Below are 21,235 nucleotides of genomic sequence, written 5' to 3'. Positions count from 1 at the left end.
ATGGTTCGTGAGTTTGAGCCCTGCATCGGACTCTGTGCTAACAGTTCAGAGCCTGGAACCTGCCTCAGATTCTGTGTGTCTCTCTCTCTGCCCCTCCCCTGATTGTGGTCTCTCTCTGTCAAAAATAAATAAAAATTAAAAAAAAAAAAAGAGATTGCAAATAAAAGAATGAGATATAGGGGAGCCTTGGTGGCTCAATAGGTTAAGCATTTGATTTCAGCTCAGGTCATGATCTCATGGTTTGTGGGTTCAAGTCCTGCATCAGGCTCTCTGCTGTCAGCACAGAGCCCACTTCCGACCCTCTGTCCCCCCTGCCCCCGCTCTGTCCCTCCCCTGCTCATGCTTCCTCACTCAAAAATAAATAAACATTAGGGGCGCCTGGGTGGCTCAGTCAGTTAAGCATCCAACTTCGGCTCAGGTCATGATCTCGTGGTTCGTGGGTTCGAGCCCCGCATCAGGCTCTGTGCTGACAGCTCAGAACCTGGAACCTGCTTCAGCTTCTGTGTCTCCCTCTCTCTCTGCCTCTCCCCCATTTGCGTGCTCTCTCTCAAGAATAAGTAAACATTAAAAAAGGAAAAAATAATAAACATCAAAAAAATGAGATACCGCCAGATACTTATTACAATAACTAAAATTCAAGACCTTGAAAAAAAAAAAACAAACAACAGTAAAGATGTGAGAGAAAATCATTCATTCATTCCACCCTCATTCATTGCTGATGGGAGTGGAAAATGTATCCCTATTCTGGAAGACAGGCAGTTTCTCAAAAAATAAACCTATTTTTTTTTTTTTTTTTTTTAGCATACTATCCAGCAATCACCATCCTTCCCATTACCCCAAATGAGTTGAAAACTCATTCATAAAAAAAACGTGCACATGAGGGGCGCCTGGGTGGCTCGGTAGGTTAAACATCCAACTCTTGATTTTGGCTCAGGTCACGATTCACGGTTCATGGGATCGAGTCCTGCACTGGGCTCTGCGCTGACAGGGCAGAGCCTGCTTGGGATTCTCTCCCCCACTCTCTCTGCCCTTCCCCTGCTCTTACATGCCCTCTTTCTCTCTCTCTCTCTCTCAAAAATAAGCAAATATTAAAAAAAAAACTTTAGGGGCGCCTCGGTGGCTCAGTGGGTTGAGCGTCTGACTTCAGCCCAGGTCAGGATCCCACACTTCGTGGGTTCGAGCCCCACATCGGGCTCTGTGCTGACAGGCTCAGAGCCTGGAGCCTGCTTTGGATTCTTTGTCTCCTCTCTCTGCCACTCCCCCACTCTATCTCCCGAAAATAAACACTGGAAAAAAAAACTTAAAAAGAAAAACCCAGCACCTGAATATTTGTAAGAGCTTTATTCACAGTTGCCAAGACTTACAGGTAACCAAGATATCCTCCAACAGATGAATGGAAAATTAATCAATGGAACATCCATATGATGAAATATTCAGGGATAACCGGAAATGAGATATCCAGCCAAAAGACACGGAATAACCTCAAAGTCACATTGCCAGGGGAAAGCAGAGAATACGGTAAGGCTACAGACTGTAGGATTCCAAGCACAGTTCTGGACAGCAAAGTTCTGGAAGGAACAAAAGCGGGAGGCGGTGGACGAGCTACGGTTGCCAGGGATTTACGGGTGGGAAGAAGGAATGAATAAACAGATGGACGACAAAGGACGTTTAGGGCACTGAAAATACACTACATGATACAGAAACGATCGGCACACGTCATCTCACATTGCCAAAGCCCTAAGACTGTGTAACGCAAAGAGTCTAGTTATTGCAATGTTTGTTTATTTTTGAAAGAGAGCGCGAGCAGGGGAAGGGCAGAGAGAGGGGGAGACAGAACCCCAAGCAGGCTCCGTGCCGTCAGCACGGAGCCCGATGGGGGGCTTGAACCCACGAACCGTGAAATCATGACCTGAGCCGAAACCAAGAGTCGGATGCTTAACCAACTGAGCCACCCAGGCGCCCCAAAGCGTCCAGCTATTGTAAAGCGAGGACTTCGATGCATTAATACTGGCTCATCGAATGTAACAAATGTACCACACTGATGTAAAATATAAAAAAAACAGGGCAAGCTGTATGAAGGCAGGGGGGTTATGTGGGAACTCTGTACATCCTGGTGAAGTTTTCCGTAAACCTAAAATTGCTGTAAAAAAAAAAAAAAAAGTCTACCGGGGGGGAAGAAAAAAGAGGAAGACAGATGCGCTATTCACCCCCGATGACTGAAAGAAGCCACTGTTCACTCAACTCCTTTGAATTTATTCCAATAACCTACGATAGCACTCTATGAGGCCTAAACCCCGAGACGCGCGCGACCAGAAATTTCCACCCAGTGTCTTCGTGAGAGCTCGCCACTGTATGCTCTGAGCAGGGAAACGAGTGCCTTCGTCACCAGCAGGAGCGTCTGGAACTCTGATGTGGATAAGGAGCCGATGTGGACAGGCGAGGACCTACACAGACGCCTTAGCAGACGCGGAGACATATTACCTTGACTTATACGTTGTGGGTATCTGTGAGGCGAGAGAGTCCCAGAATTCTTTGACCACAGAGGGGCATCTCTTGGACAATCACCCAAGAGTCTGTAAACACAGGGGACGCCACTGCTGCTCAGTGCCAAGACTGATGGTATGCAGTTTGGGGCCTAAGGCCATCTCGCGCATCAAAAACCTAGGGCCAGCTTGAGGCCGTCGCAGGGAACTCCAGGAGGCACGAGAGGAAGTCACTGAAGCCTCTGCTGTGAAACCGCTAACAGGTGTGCCTGCTGCACAGCAATCTGACCGGCGTCCAGAATCTTCCTGTTTTGTTGTAAGCGGTGCCTATTCAGGATGGGCCATTTTACAAGTAACAGCAAAAACGGGCTCAAGTAAAATTTTAAACAAGGAATATGTTGCCTCCACAACACCAAAAGAATCTGAACAATAGTTACCTCTTTACCAAGAATTTTTTTTTAAGAACTTAGACAAGGTGCGAAAGTCTCACATCGTATATACGGTGATGGCACGTCCCCTTTTCATGAGCTCTTCTCGTCAAAATTTTTGAAGTCCCAAATGACTTCAGAGGAGGATGTCGTTGGTATTACACTACTTGACGGCCAACCGCACCTGGCAGACTGTTGAAACAGGCACCGAACAAAACAGACGTGGCCAAACCTGTGACTGCACGACACCGATCTGTCGCTGAAGGGAGTCAGTCATTTCCGTAACGGTGGGGACTGGGAACACAGCCTCGAGTTTGCACTAATTCATTCTGAGGGGGCATTCATTGCTTGCAGATTTAAGAATAGGTCAAATAAGGCTGTTAAAAGGAGAACCAGAGGGAATAATTACTTTTTCATTAAATTAAGTGGTTTCTAACCAATGGTTTCCAATCCTTCAAGGCCCTTTTTAGTTTACAATGGGTCAGATTAAGTAATTTAACGGGGTGGGGAGGGGTGCAGTAAGATCTGTGGGGTCCCATAAGTGCCAAACACAATATTTAAACTTAATTTAGGAGACACTGGGTTCAGACCTGCTCTGCTCAGTGCGGGATATTTAAGAACAACGGGAGCTAAGACCATGGGAAATCAGGGAAGACCATGGTTCTCATGGTTAAGGGGAGACATGCTTAGCTGTCCTCTCTATCATAGTCAGCAACTCCCTTAAAATGATCAGGGGTACCCTGCTTAAGTTTAGTGGGGTCCCCGGGTGTAACTGCAAGGTAAGCCCTAGTACCGATCATGTGCCTGAGGTTCCTAAGTTAGCGCGTTAGGGTAGCCGGCAAAATGCGTTCGGAACCTGTGCTGTGGAGGCCGGAAGCAGCAAGGAGGGTACTTTTATCTTTTTTTGTTGTGTAAATTCTTTTCGCAGATGTTGAATTTCCAACTGGTAAAACTGCAGACCTGGGTTTTGAGACAGGGCAACTGAAGGGACCCCATGGGAAAAAGCCTGTTTTCTTCTTCTTCTCTCTGCTCCTTTTCCTGCTTCTATTCTTGCTAGGGCCTGCATCCCTGCCTTACACATACCTTAACGTATGCTCTCTTTGTTGTTCTTTTTGATAATTTTTGTAATGTTTACTTATTTGAGAGAGGAAAGAGGGGGGAGAGAGAGAGGGAGGGACAGAAAGAGAGGGGAGACACAGAATCTGAGGGAGGCTCCAGGCTCCGAGCTGTCAGCACAGAGCCCGACGCGGGGCTCGAACCCACGCACCGCGAGATCATGACCTGAGCCGAAGCTGGACGCCTAACCGATTGAGCCACCCAGGTGCCCAAAACGTGTGCTCTCTTTGTAAAGGTCAAGGAATTAATGATATCTTTGGCGTTTTCCAGCAAAATACGTAACTTCTAAGGAGTCAGCAGGGGGTGTCATCATATACGTTTTCCAGGAACACTGACTCCAGATGATGCTGAGACCCCTGGCTCCAGGGCGTAAGTGACTTACGGAGGACACAGGAGCACTCGCCCTCGTTGGACGAGTTCCCCGACACCCGAGAGGACACGTACACCAGACCACCGTCCTCAACAGAAACCCCAGGCCCTAAACAAAGATGAGACTCCTTCTCCTTCTCCTTCCTGAGCCTCCTAAGTTCTCCATCTGAATCTGCTCTATCTTCAATAAACTCTCTCTCACTTCCTGCTGGCTGGCATTTGATTTCTATCCTGCGCACAGCCAGGGAGCCTCTCGGCTGGTCCAGCGGAAACCCCTCTGGGTTCTCAGTCCCCGGCTGCCTGCATCAGCTTCAACACTTTTTTCTTTTGCTTCCCTCCTGTCTTGTTTTTTCCCATCACAGGCTATACTTCGAGGGAGGGGGCAGCCTCTCTGTCCTGGTATTTACACACCGTTTCCTCCAGAGAGCCTGAGAACAGTGCCATCAGGGTTAGGAGCCTCTCCCGTGACCACTGGCTGCCATACAGGGTTTAAGGGCCCTGGACTTAAATCAAGTGGAACGAATCCCTTTGCTGTGCCACAGGGGCACCTGAGTGTCGTGCCCTCTACCTGGAGGCTCAGGATCTTGGCTGCAGTAGAGGCAGGGGCAGAAGCAGCAGAGGTGCTTAAAGGTCCTGGTGAGTCCTCTGGGGTTAAGGAGTGTGGACTCAGGCCCCCATCTACTGGCTGCCTTTCATCCTTTCTTCTCTTTCTCTAATTAACTGTTATTTCAGGACTGACCATGCAATGGGCCCTCCTTTTGCACAGGGTATAGTGCACCCCACCCAGGCATGTGAGGCCAACCCAGCCTCTGTCACAGCTTTCCCCCAACACAGATCCAAACCAGCAAATACGTGGAACAGGACCACTTCAAGGAGGGCCTCAATCCTACACCCCTGCTCCCAAACACCTAGGGATCCTGTGAACGGCCACCTCTGGTGGGCTGAACACAGAGTTGAGGCTGGGGAGGGTCACCAACACACCACAGGGCAGCACGGGTCACAGCGCGAGCTCCCCGGCACCCAGCGCCCACAGCACACGCCGCCTTCAGGCAGCAGAGCTGGTGAGCAAGTCAGAGCAACAGAAGCAGGCCCGCAGCATGGGGGTCACGTCTGGACATGGCTCACGGTGACAAAACTTACGGTCGCCTGCAGAGATGTGGTTCCCGTGTACACGCATACATGCATCAAGATGGGAGGAAAAGGCTTACAAATCACATAACCAAGGCTCTGGGGACGGCAGGGCTGGCCCCTCAAGCAGCTCTGAAACGGCTTCAGAAACCAATGAAAAGAATCTGGTTTGGTGTTCCCCGGAGCTGGGAGGTGGGGCCGCGGCAAGAATTCTCGCACAGGGGTGGGGGCCTCCGTGATTGGCATCTCTTGCCATCTCTAGAGACACCCCCCAGACTTTCCCATCAGCTTGACCAAGTTGGGGGCATAAGAGAAAGAGGGAAGGAGGAGGCTTAAACCGTGAGCAGCCAAACACCCAAAGATGTGAAATCTTACTGCTCATTACAAGGAGGAAAATGTGGGGAAGAAAAACGTGAATGTGCGAGTGCTTGTTTTCATATAAAGAAACACGGACAGGATGCTCCAGAAATGATCACCGCTTATTTCTGGGGGTGGCTGAAGCCAGAGCTCTGGAGTGGACCAGATTTTTACGAACCCATGCATCCATTAGCTAAAGGTTTTTTTTTTTTTTTTAATGTTTATTTTTGAGAGAGAGAGAGAGACAGGGAGACAGAGAATCTGAAGCAGGCTCTACACGGCTAGCAGAGAGCCTGATGTGGGGCTCGAACTCATGAACTGAACCATGAGATCATGACCTGAGCTGAAGTCAGTCACTCAACCAACTGAGCCACCCAGGCGCCCCCCATGCATACATTATCTGAAGTAAATAGTCACTGGGACGCCTGGGTGGCTCAGTTGGGTAAGTGTCTGACTCTTGGTTTTGGCTCAGGTCATGATCTCAAGGTTCGTGGGTTCAGGCCCCACTTCGGGCTCTGCACACTGTCAGTGCAGAGCCTGGTTGGGATTTTCTCTCTCTCCCTAGCTCCCCGCCCCTCCCCCACTAATGCACTCTCTCTCTCAAAAATGAAAACTAAAAACTAAAATGAAATAAAATAGTCATATATATAAACCACATTTTTTTACTGTTATTTTATTTTTAAGATTTTAAGTAATTTCTACACCCAACATGGGGCTCTAACTCATAACCCCGAGATCAAGAATCATGTGATGCATCAACAGAGCCAGCCAGGTGCCCCATATCTTTCTAATAGCCTTTATTTTGAATGAACTTGTTTTGCTCTTTAAAATTAAAAAAAAAATTTTTTTGGGGGGGTGGGCGGGATGCCTGGGTGGCTCAGTCAGTTAAGTGTCTGACTCTTAAATTCAGCTCAGGTCATGATCTCACGGTTTGTGAGTTCGCGTCCTGAATTGGGCTCAGAGGCTGCTTGCGATTCTCTTTCACTCTCTAATTCTCTCTCTCACTCTCTAATTCTCTCTCCCCCCTCCCCCGCCCCTCCCATTTGTGTGTTTGCGTTCTCAAAATAAATAAACTTAAAAAGTATTTTTAAGATTAAGTAGCGTATTATAATATACTAGGGATTTAATCCTCACCCATTAAATGTATTAGGATTATCAAAGATTGATGCAACTTTTGAGTAGTTTTCCTCATATCAATTAAAATAGGAATTCATTTACCTTAAACTTTAACAATATTACAGAATTCAAATTTCCAAAGCTCTCTGGGGGCATACAAATAAAAAGCTGACCTAAAACATAAAATCTACCTGAGAACCTCAAATACACCCATCTCACATCTTGAGACTCTTTTGCCTACAAAGGAACAGATTCTCTGTTTGGTTTCATAATTCCTTGCCTTACTCCCATTGTATCTTTATTTATTTATTTTTTAAATGTTTATTTATTTTTTTGAGAGAGACAGTGTGAATGGGGGAGGGGCAGAGAGAGAGACAGAAGGAGACATGGAATCCGAAACAGGCTCCAGGCTCTGAGCTGTCAGCACAGAGCCCAACGTGGGGCTCGAACTCACGGACCGTGAGATCATGACCTGAGCCGAAGTTGAACGCTCAACCGACTGAGCCACCCAGGCGCCCCCTCCCATTGGATCTTTAAATCAACCTACATTTTCAAAGTCCAAGAACTAAAAATTTATTGCTCTCGCAAACAAAACAGGATCACTAATGGCTAAAGGAAACTACATGGAGTTAAAGGCTGCGATATGCAATATATAAACTTATATGAGAAAAGAAACGCAGGGGCACCTGGGTGGCTCAGTCGGTTAAGCATCCGACTTTGGCTCAGGTCATGATCTTGCGGTTCGTGGGTTCGAGCCCCTCTGCTGACGGTGCAGAGCCTGGAACCTGCTTTGGATTCTGTGTCTCCCTCTCTCTATGCCCCCACTCCCCTGCTCATGTTCTGTCTCTCTCAAAAATAAACATTTAAAAAAAGATCTAAATATATACATATGTATATATATGTAAAAACTCCATATATTCATATATCTCACGGTTAGTGGGTTCAAGCCCCACGTCGGGCTCTGTGCTGACAGCTCAGAGCCTGGAGCCTGCTTCGGATTCTGTGTCTGTCTCTCTGCCCCTCCCCTGCTCTTGCTCTGTCTCACTCTCAAAAATAAATAAACGTTAAAAAAAAATGCAAATATTTGAATCAGGTGAGATAAGCAGCCTGCTTCCCCACGAAAACTCCCATTCCCAGTCTGTGGTCCAGACCGCACCTGTTGGGATACAGCCCCCGGGCCCAGTTCCTGGTGACGGGGGTGTGGGGGTGGGGGCAACACCCGAGCAGCCACAGGAATGAAGTGACAGGAATGAAGGGGGGGAGCTACATATACACCTCTCTCAGGGCATAATGGAAACATTCGTCTCTCAGGGTTTAATTCTTGCAAGTCAGGAAACCACTGGCCAGATGTGACTTAAGGATCTGACTCAAAAGAACTTCCAAATTCACAAACTCTTTGTCCAGAAGGCAGATCTCCTGACCTTCCTGGACTTTGTCAATGTACACAAATTACTGCCAGTGCACCTACACTGCAGACGCAGAGCTCAAGCCTGTGTCTAGAAACAGGCCCAGGAGGGGGGCGCCCGGGTGGCTCAGTAGGTTAAGCGTCCAACTCTTGGTTTTGGCTCACGCCATGATCTCATGGTTCGTGGGTTCGAGCCCCATGTCAGGCTGTGTGCTGACGGTGTGGAGCCTGCTTGGGATTCCTTCTCTCTCGCCCTCCCCCACTTGCACCGTCTATAGGAAGGGAGGAAGGGAGGAAGGGAGGAAGGGAGGAAGGGAGGAAGGAAGGAAGGAAAAGAAGTCCAAGGAAACCACGATTACAACCTCAGAAGGAGAAACACTGCCCTGTTCCCTAACCCCATCCCCCATGTACACAAGCACCCCCAGCTTTCCTTGGTTCTGCAGATTCTCTCAGCTCCTTCTGGGGTGTCTGAACAGGTAGGGCACCTGCTGGGGGAGGCTCTCCAGGAAGAACCAACTGGGCCTTCAAGTATTTCCCTTTCTAGGCTCAAGGTGGGGGGCCTTGCCATAATTTTTTTTTTAATGTTTATTTTTGAGAAAGACAGACAGACAGGCAGAGTGAGCAGAGGAAGGGCAGAGAGAGAGGGAGACACAGAATCCAAAGCAGGCTCCAGGCTCCGGGCTGTCAGCACAGAGCCCGACGAGGGGCTCGAACCCACAAACCGCGAGATCGTGACCTGAGCCGAAGTCGGACGCTTAACCGACTGAGCCACCCAGGTGCCCCAAGGGGGGAGCCTTACCTTAGAAACACTGACCTCAGGCTTCTGCTTTCTACCAACTTGCTCTGAACCACCAGTAACATTTTAAAAGTGATAAGCCTACTGTGAAAAAAAATCGCTCATATCCAGCGTTTATGTATGTGTTAAGGGAGGGAAGAAAATTGTAAGGCATTTTTTTAGTTCAACAACACACACACACACACACACACACACACACACAAATATCTACTCTTTTCAAAAACCATAAATATGTCAGTTAATTATTATTTCCATGGCAAGAAACTGTTTGGAAACAATAATTATTGAACACCTTTCGAGGTGGTACAAGTCTAAGTCCTGATATTGCATTTGAAATCACCCAAAAGGACAACTCTCTGAGCGTTACTACACCTGCTCATGGGAAGAAAAAAAGGAAACAAAAATTTTAATAGACGAAACAAGGAAATGTTCCCCCCCCCCCAAAATTTACCCCTTTCTTGCCTCTTTGTAGAATTTTATACTTTCAAGATCTATGCATTAAATACATCTTATTAGAAAACGCAGGCTTAAAGAAGTTGAATACAGTCACAAACTCAGGTGAGGCAATCCTGACAGGACACAGCACCCAGGGAAGTTTCCAAAGAGGAACCGCCACCCAAAGGACTTCCCACAGGATGTCTGTGCTCAGGAAAGATACTGGGAGGAGAGGCAAAGGAATTTCATGCTATGTATTCCAGGTGGTTACTCTCGGCTTTCCTCTTACGTAAAATATTCACAGGCAAAAAAAAAAAAAAAAAAAATCTTTAAAAAGAGCCATTCGCGGCTCTGTGGATAAACGATAAAATACTGCGTAATTTGAAATGCATCACGGAGAACAAACAGTTAATAAAGATGCTGTGAACTGGAGAGGGAAGATGGCGTTTCGGAATGCAGGGAAGGATCTGGAAATTAAAGCATTTATTTCCAGTCTTACGAAGAGCTAGCCTGGGGGCACAGGGTCGTGCTTTGAGACCCCACTCCCCGGACATCTGGAAAAGTGAGGGGAAAACGGGTACCCCCCCTTCCTCCCGGGAGAGACGGACTGGGGACCCCGCAGACCACAGCTCCTCCCGCGCCCGGACCCCGGAGACCGAGGCGTGACCGTCCCCCGATGACCCTCCGGTGGTCATCGCCCAGTCTACGGGAGGCGCGGCCGCGCACAGCGACGGGACAGGACGCCCGGGTCCCCGGCTGCCGCCCGGCCCCCGCGCTGCGTGCCGCGCCGGCAGCGGACTCGGGTCCGCACACTCCGGGCGGGGGTCACGGCCGCGAGCCCAGGTCCCGCCGCCCCCGGTTCCCGACTCCCGGCCCCGCACACTCACCATCGCTCGGTTTCCGGGGTGCCGGGTCGCCCACCATCCGGCTGCCGCGGCCAGCGCAGGTCGCGGCGACCCAGGACGCGGCGGAACCTCCCGAAGCCCTCAAGGACGGCGCCAGCGGGTGCGAGGCTCGGCCGCACAGCAGCCACCGCACACGGCCCTCGCCGTCCACGGCGTCCACGGCGTCCACGGCGCGTCGCCCGCACGTACGGCTCCGGCGGCTCCCCTGATTGGACGGCTCGCACGGCCCCGCCCCCTCCCGCCTGAGCGACAGCGGGCCGGAGGTCACGCCTTTGAGCCGACCTTGCTTGGGCGGGGGGCTGCCGCCTGTTGTCTCCAAGGCCATGGCTGGGAAGCGCGAGGCCGCCGGGCCGCTCGCGGAACCGTGACCCTTCCTCACAAGCGCACACGCAAGTGACCTCGCCATTCGTAAGCATGAGTCCGGTTCCATGTTGGTCTTTGATCATTTTCCAGCAGGGAGTCGTCTGCCCACCGCGCCCCCAACCCCCACGCCTTTGGTCTTCAAAGACTCTCGAAGCCTCGGGGCCACTGAGCTTGGTGGGAGGTTTGAGCCCCACAGTCCCAGACCAGGCCCGAAGCCTCAGGTGCTCGCATGTGAGAAAACCTTCCAGTGTAATTCCGTGGATACTTCTCTGTCCAAAGACGGAAGAAGGAAAACCGAAAGAACACTGCTTGATGGCAAAGAATAGACGGTGAAGGTCTAAAGGATGAACAAAGCGTCGGGACGGGGTCACCTAGGGGGCAGGACAGTGGTGAGCCCGGGAGGGAACCAACATGAGACTCTCACTGCGGCCCACAGTTAGGAATCTTCGTGATGCTTCCAAGGATGTATTACTAGCAAATCCTACCACAAAACATTTTGTACACTCTTTTCTCAGTATGTTGGATGATCAAAGACTTTAAGAAGTTATTAAGGTCGAAAAAGAACAATTTGTAAGTTTGTTTCTTCTGTAACGGGGCAGTGTGAGTTTTCATTCTCGGGTGTGGCAGAAAAAAATTGGTAACAAGCCAACTGTCTATTTAGAAAGAATGAGTTACATAAACTCATCATACGTACTTTAAAAATCAAAGGGGGATGGGGCGCCTGGGTGGCGCAGTCGGTTAAGTGTCCGACTTCAGCCAGGTCACGATCTCGCGGTCCGTGAGTTCGAGCCCCGCGTCAGGCTCTGGGCTGATGGCTCGGAGCCTGGAGCCTGTTTCCGATTCTGTGTCTCCCTCTCTCTCTGCCCCTCCCCCGTTCATGCTCTGTCTCTCTCTGTCCCAAAAATAAATTAAAAACGTTGAAAAAAAAAAAAATCAAAGGGGGAGGCACCTGGCTGGCGCCAGGTCTTGATTTGGGCTCAGGTCATGATCTTACCACTTCTGGGTTCGAGCCCCACACTGCCAGTGAGGAGCCTGCTTGGGATTCTCTCTCTCTCTCTACCCCTCCCCTGCTTGCGCACATGTGAGCTGCTCACTCGTGAGCTGCTCACTCGGGCGCTCTCTCTCATAAATAAGTAGATAAACTTTAAAAAAAACCTGCTTTGAGAGGCGCCTGGGTGGCTCAGCTGATTGAGCGTCTGCCTTCGGCTCAGGTCAGGATCTCACCGTTTGTGAGTTCGAGCTCTCTGTCGGGCTCTGTGCTGACAGCTCAGAGCCTGGAGCCTGCTTCCAATTCTGTGACTCCCTCTCTCGATGCCCCTCCCCTGCCCATGCTCTGTCTCTGCCTCTCTCTCAAATAAATAAACATTAAAAAAATTTTTAATGAAAAAACACCTGCTTAAAACAAAACAAAGGTATGATATGAAAAGATCAACGAGTATGCATTAATAGAACAAATATACTAACCATATATATATATATATATACACACACACACACACACACACACACACACACACATACACGTACACACCAGGTCACCTCTTGTATAACCTGTAGAGACAGGAGGATCCCCACCACCCTCCCATCCCCCTCACCAAGGTTTGCTTGAGTAGCAGAGACTAAAACGCACCTACCAGAAACGTGTGAAAAGGTTTATCAACTTTCATAATGGAAGTTTCTGGGGAGGGCAAAGCAGGCCTTCTCAAGCAGGCGAGAAATGCCTTGAGAAAGCAAGGGAAGGAGACTGGCCTGGTTTTTATTCAGGTTGGTTGGAGGGTGGCTAGGGTGAGAGTTTGTGCTCATGGGCAGGGACTTATGTGATTGACTCTCTTGCCAGGGCCAAAGCTGAGCACCCAGGCTTTCTTATCACCTTATACAGATGTGGAGCCCAAAGGGTAGAGGGAGGGATATAAAATGTTAAGAGTCATCTGTCAGATAATGGGAAATATCTCTGCCCCAGGTGACTGGCACTTGTAAATTCCTAGGGATAAGAGCACTAAAAGCCAGTCTTGGCCTAATATGTGGCCTTTAATTCTGTCCCTGACACAGGGCTCTTGAAACTATGTAAATTTCTTTAAAAAAATTTTTTTTGGATGTTTATGTTTTGAGAGAGAGAGACAGACAGACAGACAGACAGGGACAGGGTGTGAGCAGGGGAGGGGCAGAGAAGGAGACACAGAATCTGAAGCAGACTCCAGGCTCTGAGCTGTCAGCACAGAGCCTGATGCGGGGCTCGAACTCATGGAACACGAGATCATGACCTGAGCCGAAGTCGGATGCCCAACCGACTGAGCCACCCGGGTGCCCCGAAACTATGTAAATTTCTAAGTGATACCAGCACTGGGAAAAACTTTTGTTCTAATGAGGCGACTCTGGGTGGGCTCCTGGGTGGGGGCTGGTCGCCAGGAAGTCCAAGCCATGATTAGGAGCTTGGAATTTTTAGCCCAGCCCCCATCCCCCAGAGAGGGGGGAGAAGCTGGAAATGGAGTTAATAATTGATCATGCCTACATCAGTAAGGCTCCATAAAATCCCAGTAATATGGGGTTTGGAGACTTTGGGGGTGGGGGACCCAACCATGTACTGGGAGGGTGACATACCCCAACTCCGTAGGGGCCAAGTACTCTCCCTACCTATCTCTTCACCTGGCCTTTCATTTGCATCTCTTATCATATCCTTTAATAAACTGGTTAAGTGTAAGTAAGTTTTCCCTGACTTCTGGAAGGTGCCCTAACAAATTAATTGAACCCAAGCAGGAGATTGTGAGAACCTCTGATTTGTAGCAGGACAGAAGTTGTGAGTAACCTTGTTGGGACTTACTACATGTGACCGGCATCAGAACTGGGATGGGAGAGGTCCTGTGGGACTGAGCACTTAACCTGTGGGATCTACACTACCTACAGATGGATAGTGTCAAGACTGAGTTAAATTACAGGACCCCCAGCTGGTATCACACTTGTGTGTGTGTGGGGGGGGGGGGGGGGGGGGGGGAACCCTCACACACGTTTGGTGACCAGAACTGTTGGAAGTAAAGTGTTCTCAGGAAATATAAAGGAGACACATAGGGGAAAAGAAGTGGGTTTTCTCTACTCCAGAATAATACTGGATTTTCCCAATGTATATCAGCAGTCAAATATTTAAAAGTGGAGTCAGAGACTTCTGGTTTCTTCTCTGGCACGTAAGAAGTTTAGAAGGTGACATTTCTATATTTGCCAGGTAAAAGCAAGTAAGCTTAAAAAAAAAAAAATCAATGATCTATCAAAGAATTGAGGTCACAATACAAACTGCCTTCTCCAAAAATAATAGCCATTTTGATACATTCCTACAATGGTCTGTTCTTAACAAGACCTGTCCTCCAAAGACTGTTTTTTCAAGAATCACATGGGGGGCAGGGAGGGAAATAACTAACTCCATTTCTCCCCAGCCTTTCTGCCTGACCTAAGGTGAGGGTGTAGGGAACCGAGATAGACTTGTGAGGTTCACAGGTCATTTTTCACCGCTCACAGCCAACGCGTGGTGCGTTTTCCAAAACTATTTCCCCAACTCTCCCAACACCAGCTGGGTGGCCTACAGTTCAATGCAGTTCGAACGCTAACCAGAGTCCGTATCAGACTCTACGGTTTAAGGGCACAGCCCACAAAAGGGCCGCCGCATCAGCCGCCAGCTGCAAAGGGGAGGCCCCGACCCGGGAGGTTCTCTAGGTGCACTCCCATGCTTGTTAATTCAGCAGAAACACTACCGGAACTCACAAAAGCTCTTTATTTTTTATTCCTGATTTATTATAAAAGCTACAAGTCAGGAACAGCCCAATGGAAGGGGTGTGCAGGACGAAGTAGGTGGGGGAAGGGAGGGAACTCCCGTGCCTGCTCCGGATACAACACCCTCCCAGCACACTGATGTCTTCACCAGCTTAGCATCTCTCTGAATCCTGAGGTTTAAGGGTTTGGGTGAAGTTTCCGTGCGTAGATAGGCACGACTGATGAAATCATTGGTGGTTGGGGAATCACTCAAACTGTAGCTCCTCCCCACTCCCTGCAGGTTGGGGGCTGGGCTGAACGTTCTAAGATCCGAGCTGAGATCAAGATCTTCACTAACTGAGCCACCCCAGGTGCCCCAGACATTTTTCTTATTATACCAAAGGTCACAGCCCAGAGACATGTGATCATTAAAATAGTGACATCAAGACTATAGAACACTTCTCTCCACCCAAGACATTCCATCAGAAAACTCCCGTTTAACAACCGTGGAATAAACAAAGAACTGTACATTTCAGAACTTAAAGAAGTCTCTATAGTACCCCCAAAGATCACATGGGTGACAAAAGGGCACCTGAGAGCATTTTAGCCTTTGGCAGCTACACCAGAGAGTAAACACAACCTAAACCCTACTCAGATAAACACAAACCCTTACACCAAAGGCCTATTTACCTCAGTTTCTTTTTCACGGTACATCGTGCCTGGCATTCAACAACAACAGCAACAACATTATCAAAATACACAGTTTGAGGAGGTTATACAAGTAAAAGAACTCGACTCAGATGTAGCAGATATGTTACAATTATTAGACCAGAGACATAAAGCAACCATGATTAATATGCTAAGCACTTTTGGGGTGACTGGGTGGTTCGATCAGTTCAGTGTCCGACTCTTGGTTTTGGCTCAGGTCATGATTTCATGGTTCGCGAGTTCGAGCCCTGCATCGGGCCCTGTGCTGACAGGGTAGAGCCTACTTGGGATTCTCTCTCCCCCCCCCCCCCCGCCCCTCCCCTGCTAGCTCTGTCTCTCAAAAAATAAATGAAGGGGCGCCTGGGTGGCTCCGTTGGTTAAGCATCTGGCTTTGGCTCAAGTCATGATCTCACAGCTCATGAGTTTGAGCCCTGCATCAGGTTCTGTGCTGACAGTTCAGAGCCTGGAGCCTGCTTCGGATGTGGTGTCTCCCTCTCTCTCTGCCTCTCCCCCACTCATGCTCTGTCTCTCTCTCTCTCAAAAATAAACATTAAAAATTTAAATTAAAAAATTAATTAATTAATTAGAAAAATCAGGGGTGCCTGGGTGGCTCAGTAGGTTAAGTGTCTGACTTCGGCCCAGATCATGAACTCATGGTTCATGAGTTCGAGCCCTGCATCAGGCTCTGTGCTGACAGCTCAGAGCCTGGAGCCTGCTTCAGATCCTGTGACTCCTTCTCTCCCTGCCTCTCCCCAGCTCACGCTCTGTCTCTTAAAAATGAATAAATGTTAAAAATTTTCTAAAAAAGTTAACAAAAAATATGCTAAGTGTTTTAATAAGAAACAGTGGATAACATGCAAGAACAGATAAGTAGATAATCTTTTTTTTTATTCTTAAAAAATTTTAAAGACTTTTTTTTAACGTTTATTATTGAGAGACAGAGCATGAGCAGGGGAGGGGCAGAGAGAGAGGTAGACACAGAATTCGAAGCAGGCTGCAGGCTCCAAGCTGTCAGCACAGAGCCTGATGGGCGCCCAAACTCACAAACCACAAGATCATGACCTGAGCCGAAGTCGGACACTCAACTGAATGAACCACCCAGGCACCCCATAGATACTCTACTCAGAGATGAAAACTAAGAAAAAACCAAAAGAAATATGCATGAAATGAAAAACAACAACAACAACAACAACCAAAACAATAGATGAAAAATGAAGAATTCCTTTGGGGGCCTTTTAAATATTTTTTTTTTAATTTTTTTTAACATTCATTTATTTTTGAGACAGAGAGAGACAGAGCATGAACAGGGGAGGGGCAGAGAGAGAGGGAGAAACAGAATCCGAAACAGGCTCCAGGCTCTGAGCTGTCAGCACAGAGCCCGACGTGGGGCTCGAACTCACGGACCATGAGATCATGACCTGAGCCGAAGTCGGACGCTTAACCGACCGAGCCACCCAGGCGCCCCAGGGGGCCTTTTGAATACAGTGGAGGTATGTGAGGAAGGATTCAGTGGGCTTGAAGAAATGTCAATAGAATTTCCAAAACTGAAATGCAAAGAGAATAAACGAAAAACACAAAACAAATCTAAGAAATGTGGGACAATTATACAAGGTGTAACATAAACATAATTGGAATACATGAAGGAGAAGAAAACCAGAAAGGAACAGGAGCCAGAAGTCAAACAATAGTACCCAATTAATGTTAGACACCAAACTACAGATCCAGGAAGCCCAGGGATCACCAAAGAGGATAAAAACCTAGAAATGCACACCTAGAAATGTCATATTCAAAGTTGAGGGGAAAAGGCAAAGAGAAAAACTTGAAAGAAACTAGGGGGAGAAAACCTTAATTATATAGAAAGAAAGAAAAGAATTAAATCTGACTTCTTTTCAGAAACCATGTTGGGGCGCCTGGGTGGCTCTGTCGGTTGAGCGTCCGACTTCGGCTCAGGTCCTGGTCTCACGGTCCGTGGGTTCGAGCCCCACATCGGGTTCTGCGCTGACCGCTCAGAGCCTGCAGTCTGCTTTGGATTTTGTGTCTCCCTTTCTCTCTGCCCCTCCCCTGCTTGCACGCTTTCTCAAAAATAAATAAACATTAAAAAAATTAAGAAAAAAGAAACTCATCGGGAAGAAGGTAATAATAAAGAAAGGGAGAATGTTAGAGAAGGAATCAGTAAAGGTAAAATACAAGGACGTGCTTTTGCTATTTGTATTTAATCTGACAAATAACACTTTGTTCAAAGCCATAATAGCGATGTTTTCAGTGCATAGACCTTATAAACAAAAATGAATGACAGCAATGTCACAAGGGAGAGGGAGGGAAGAATTGGAAATACTCTGTTATGAGGTACTTCCTCATCCAGAGAGTGGTATAGTGTTGCTTCAGACAGGGCTTGGGTTAGCTGTAAATACATATCAAAACTCGAGCCTAACAACTAAAGAAGGTATAATGATATGCTGGGAGAGCGGAAGAAATGAAATGTGGTAAAATGTTCAATAAAAGGCAGAGAAGGAAGAAGAAAGTAGAAAACAAAGAAAGAACAAAGGCAGCAAACGGGAAACAATAAAATATATAGGTTTTTTTAATGCTTATTTATTTTTGAGAGACAAAGAGAGCACAGGTGAGGGAGGGGCAGAGACAGAAGGAGACACAGAATCCGAAGCAGGCTCCAGGCTCCGAGCTGTCCGCGCAGAGCCCGACGCGGGGCTTGAACTCGTGAACCGCGAGATCATAACCTGAGCCAAAGTCGGATGCTCCATCAACTGAGTCATCCCAGTGCCCCTAGATTTTAATCAAACAATCTTCTTAAACATTAGCGGTCTAAATACAAGGGAAAGACAAAAACTGTCTCAGTGGATAACAAAATAACAATTACATGTTGTCTACAAGGGTCACGCTTTACATACAAAGATTCACGTAGATTAAAAGTAAGAGATGGGAAAAGATATACCATGGCATGCCAACACTGAACACAAGAAAGCTGGTATAGGTATGTTACCTTTGGAGCATCACATGATGATAAAGGGGTCAAGTCTCCAAGAAGACACAGCACTCCTTCAAGGGTATGTGTGTAACAGTGGGGCAAAACACATGAGGCAAAAACTGAAAGAACTCTAAGAAGAAATAATTGAACCCGTTACTACACCAGCCCCCATCAGTAATTAGCAGGTCCAACAGGCAGAGATAATGAAGGACACTGTTATCACCATCAGACAAGTGGCTTTCATTGACACCTATGCAACACCTCATCCAAACACAGCACAATGAATATTCTTCTGAGGTTCATGTGGACCTCATTCTGGGCCACAACCAGACCACATTCTGGGCCATAAAACACACCCTAACAAACTCAGAGAGAAAAGGAAGAAAGGAAGAAAGGAAGGAAGGAAGGAAGGAAGGAAGGAAGGAAGGAAGGAAGGAAGGAAGAAAGAGAAAAGAAAGAAAAAAGAAAAGAAAGAAAGAAAGAAAGAGCGAGCAAATTATGCTTGTAAACCAAAATTATATTAACTTGGAAATCAGTAATAGAACAATGGTTGGGAAATCTCCACACACCCAAATATCATATGGGTCAATAAGAGCACCGATTTTGCTCTTATCCCCATATGTCATATCCCCACCAGGCACCGATTTTGAAAGCCACCCAATGATGAGAGTACCTCTGTGGAAATTTCCAGTGGTCCAGTTCACGCACCCCAAAGGAGCAAAAACTCTGAGAATAGACCCCATGAGGGGGTAAGAAGAGTGGTTTTATTTTACCTGTGCCACCTTCTCCCCAAAGGCAGCACAGCTCCTTCCCAAGAGAGACGGTGTTGGCCCATAATTCCCCCCATGGGGAAAGTGAAACGTTGTAAGAGAGCACTTTGGTTCCCCCGGTGGTGTGGGATGCTGTTCAGAAGGCTCGCCACTTTCCTGTCTCACCGAAAATACTGAGGATATCAACACAGCTGAGTGGCTGGAAGGCTGGGAGCAGGGAAGGACTTGGAAAGACCTAAGGCAACCAGAGCTTGGAACTCAACAGATGGCTGCGGATCCTACTAAGTGCTTGCATATTCGACCTGGATGCTTGCATTTCAGCCACTTCGGAGGCAATGCCCGTGGACACTCCCAAATGGCCCATGGGCACGCTCAATACTCCATACGCCTCACTCCCACCCATACGATCCGCTCCCTTGTAGCCCAGACAGTGAGTACAAGCCTCTTAATGTCTTGTAAGCACATGCATTCAGAGGGCTCAACTCAGTGGGATTAGAAAAAGGTGCACAGGAGCACCTGGCTGGCTCAGTTGGTAGAGCATGCAGTTCTTGATCTCAGGATTGCGAGTTCGAGCCCCACATTGGGTACAGAGATCGTTTAAATTAAAAAAAAAAAAAAAAACTTTGAAAAAAAGAGAAAAGAATGCACAAACTTGAGCATTTCAGGGTACCACCCCAGGGGAAACAAAAAGGAAGCTCTCAGCACCTGGCCTGGCTTTGAGGGATCAAAAGAAGGTGTATAATCTTCAGAATTACCCCTAATGAGGGGGCTGGAGGTATGAAGCAGGTACATCAGTAGAAAAGATCTGAGAGAGCCTCAGAATCCCTAGCTGGGCTGACTGGTGACGGTGTTTCTCTCCCAAAGTGAGTTAGTAAAGACTGGAGAAAGTGGCTACTTCCTCACATGCAGAGACACCAACGTGAGACTTCAAGGAATTCAAGGAACCACACACACACACACACACACACATACACACACACAAACACACACCCCAAGGAAAAATGATGCCAACAAAGGAACACAACAATTTTCTACTAACCTATCCAATAGAAATAGAGATCTGCAAGTTTCCTGATATAATTGTTCCAAGAAAGCTCAGACAGCTTCACAAGAGCCCAGATAGACCATGTGGGGTCTCTCTCGATCAGATGGGGACCCCCAAGCGTGGGGTGACAATCGGGTGGAAGCCAGTGGTGTGGACAGTTGAAAGGATTCACCCGAGGCAGAATGAAGAAGTTTATCGAATACACTGCAAGGGAGCAGCAGGCAGGACAGCAAAGGAGGCTGTGAACGGGGGGCTGTTGTTAGAGAGGGAAGGTAAGGGGGTATAGTGACATATGGAATTTTCCCTTCTTTGGTAACTGTGCCTAGAGCTAAGTAGCCCATTGGTCAGTTAGGGCCTATGGATATTTTGAGACAGGTGGCCTGACGGGCCCGTCTGCATTCAGCCAGGGGGGTTGGGGTCACTTTGGGCTCTTCTGCCTTGATCATGGTTCCATTGCACGAGCCTGTTGTCCAAAAGCGGCCTCTACAGACAACTCCATGAAATCAAGAAAACAATACATGAACAAAGCAAGAAGTATGGCAGATAGGAGAAATCATAAAGAACCCAAATAGAAATTCCAGCACTGAAGGAAAAGTGAAATGAAAAAAAAAAGAAATGCAAACAGAGAGGCTCAAGAGCTGACTCGATGAATACGATGAAAGAATCTGTGAACTTGAAGACCAGTCATTAGAAATCATACAGATGAAGGAGAAGAAAAGAAAAATGAACAAAAAGGAGTGAAGAAAGGTTAGGAGACTTAGGGGACACCTGTAAAATAAACAATGCGCACATAACGGAAATTCCAGAAGAAGAGAGAATGGCAGAACGCTTAAAGAAATAATGGCTGGAGAGGCACCTGGGTGGCTCAGTCAGTTGAGCGTCCGACTTCGGCTCAGGTCGTGATCTGGCGGTTGGAGAGTTTGAGCCCCACGTCGGGCTCTGTGTTGACAGCTCAGAGCCTGGAGCCTGCTTCAGAGTCTGTGTCTCCTTCTCTCCCTGTCCCTCCCTTACAAATGCTCTGTCTCTCTCTCTCTCTCAAAAAAAAAGTTAAAAATTCATACTAACTCTTCTCAAACTCTTGCAACAAATTAGA

General features: G+C 47.8%; 1 protein-coding gene across 7 annotated transcripts in view; it reads right to left on the bottom strand.

Annotated features, from left to right (window-relative positions):
* LOC109254038 (zinc finger protein 791-like) overlaps positions 1-21,235 on the bottom strand; it is a 42,559-nt gene that overhangs the window by 12,574 nt on the left and 8,750 nt on the right. Inside the window, exon 1 of one of the 7 annotated variants that reach the window (XM_053897064.1) lies at positions 10,521-11,140. The exons of 3 other annotated variants lie outside the window; for them this stretch is intronic. In XM_053897064.1, coding sequence (XP_053753039.1) covers positions 10,521-10,984 — 464 coding nt within the window. In that variant the 5' untranslated portion in view covers positions 10,985-11,140. Of the gene's footprint in view, positions 1-10,520; positions 11,141-21,235 lie in introns of those variants that run through there. 3 more of the 7 variants (XM_019427584.2, XM_019427585.2, XM_019427588.2) reach the window with 3 other exon arrangements.

Source organism: Panthera pardus, unplaced genomic scaffold, assembly GCF_024362965.1.
Source record: "Panthera pardus isolate Hobbes unplaced genomic scaffold, ASM2436296v1 HiC_scaffold_8, whole genome shotgun sequence".
Lineage (NCBI taxonomy): Eukaryota > Metazoa > Chordata > Mammalia > Carnivora > Felidae > Panthera > Panthera pardus.
This window is presented reverse-complemented; position numbering and strand designations above follow the sequence as displayed.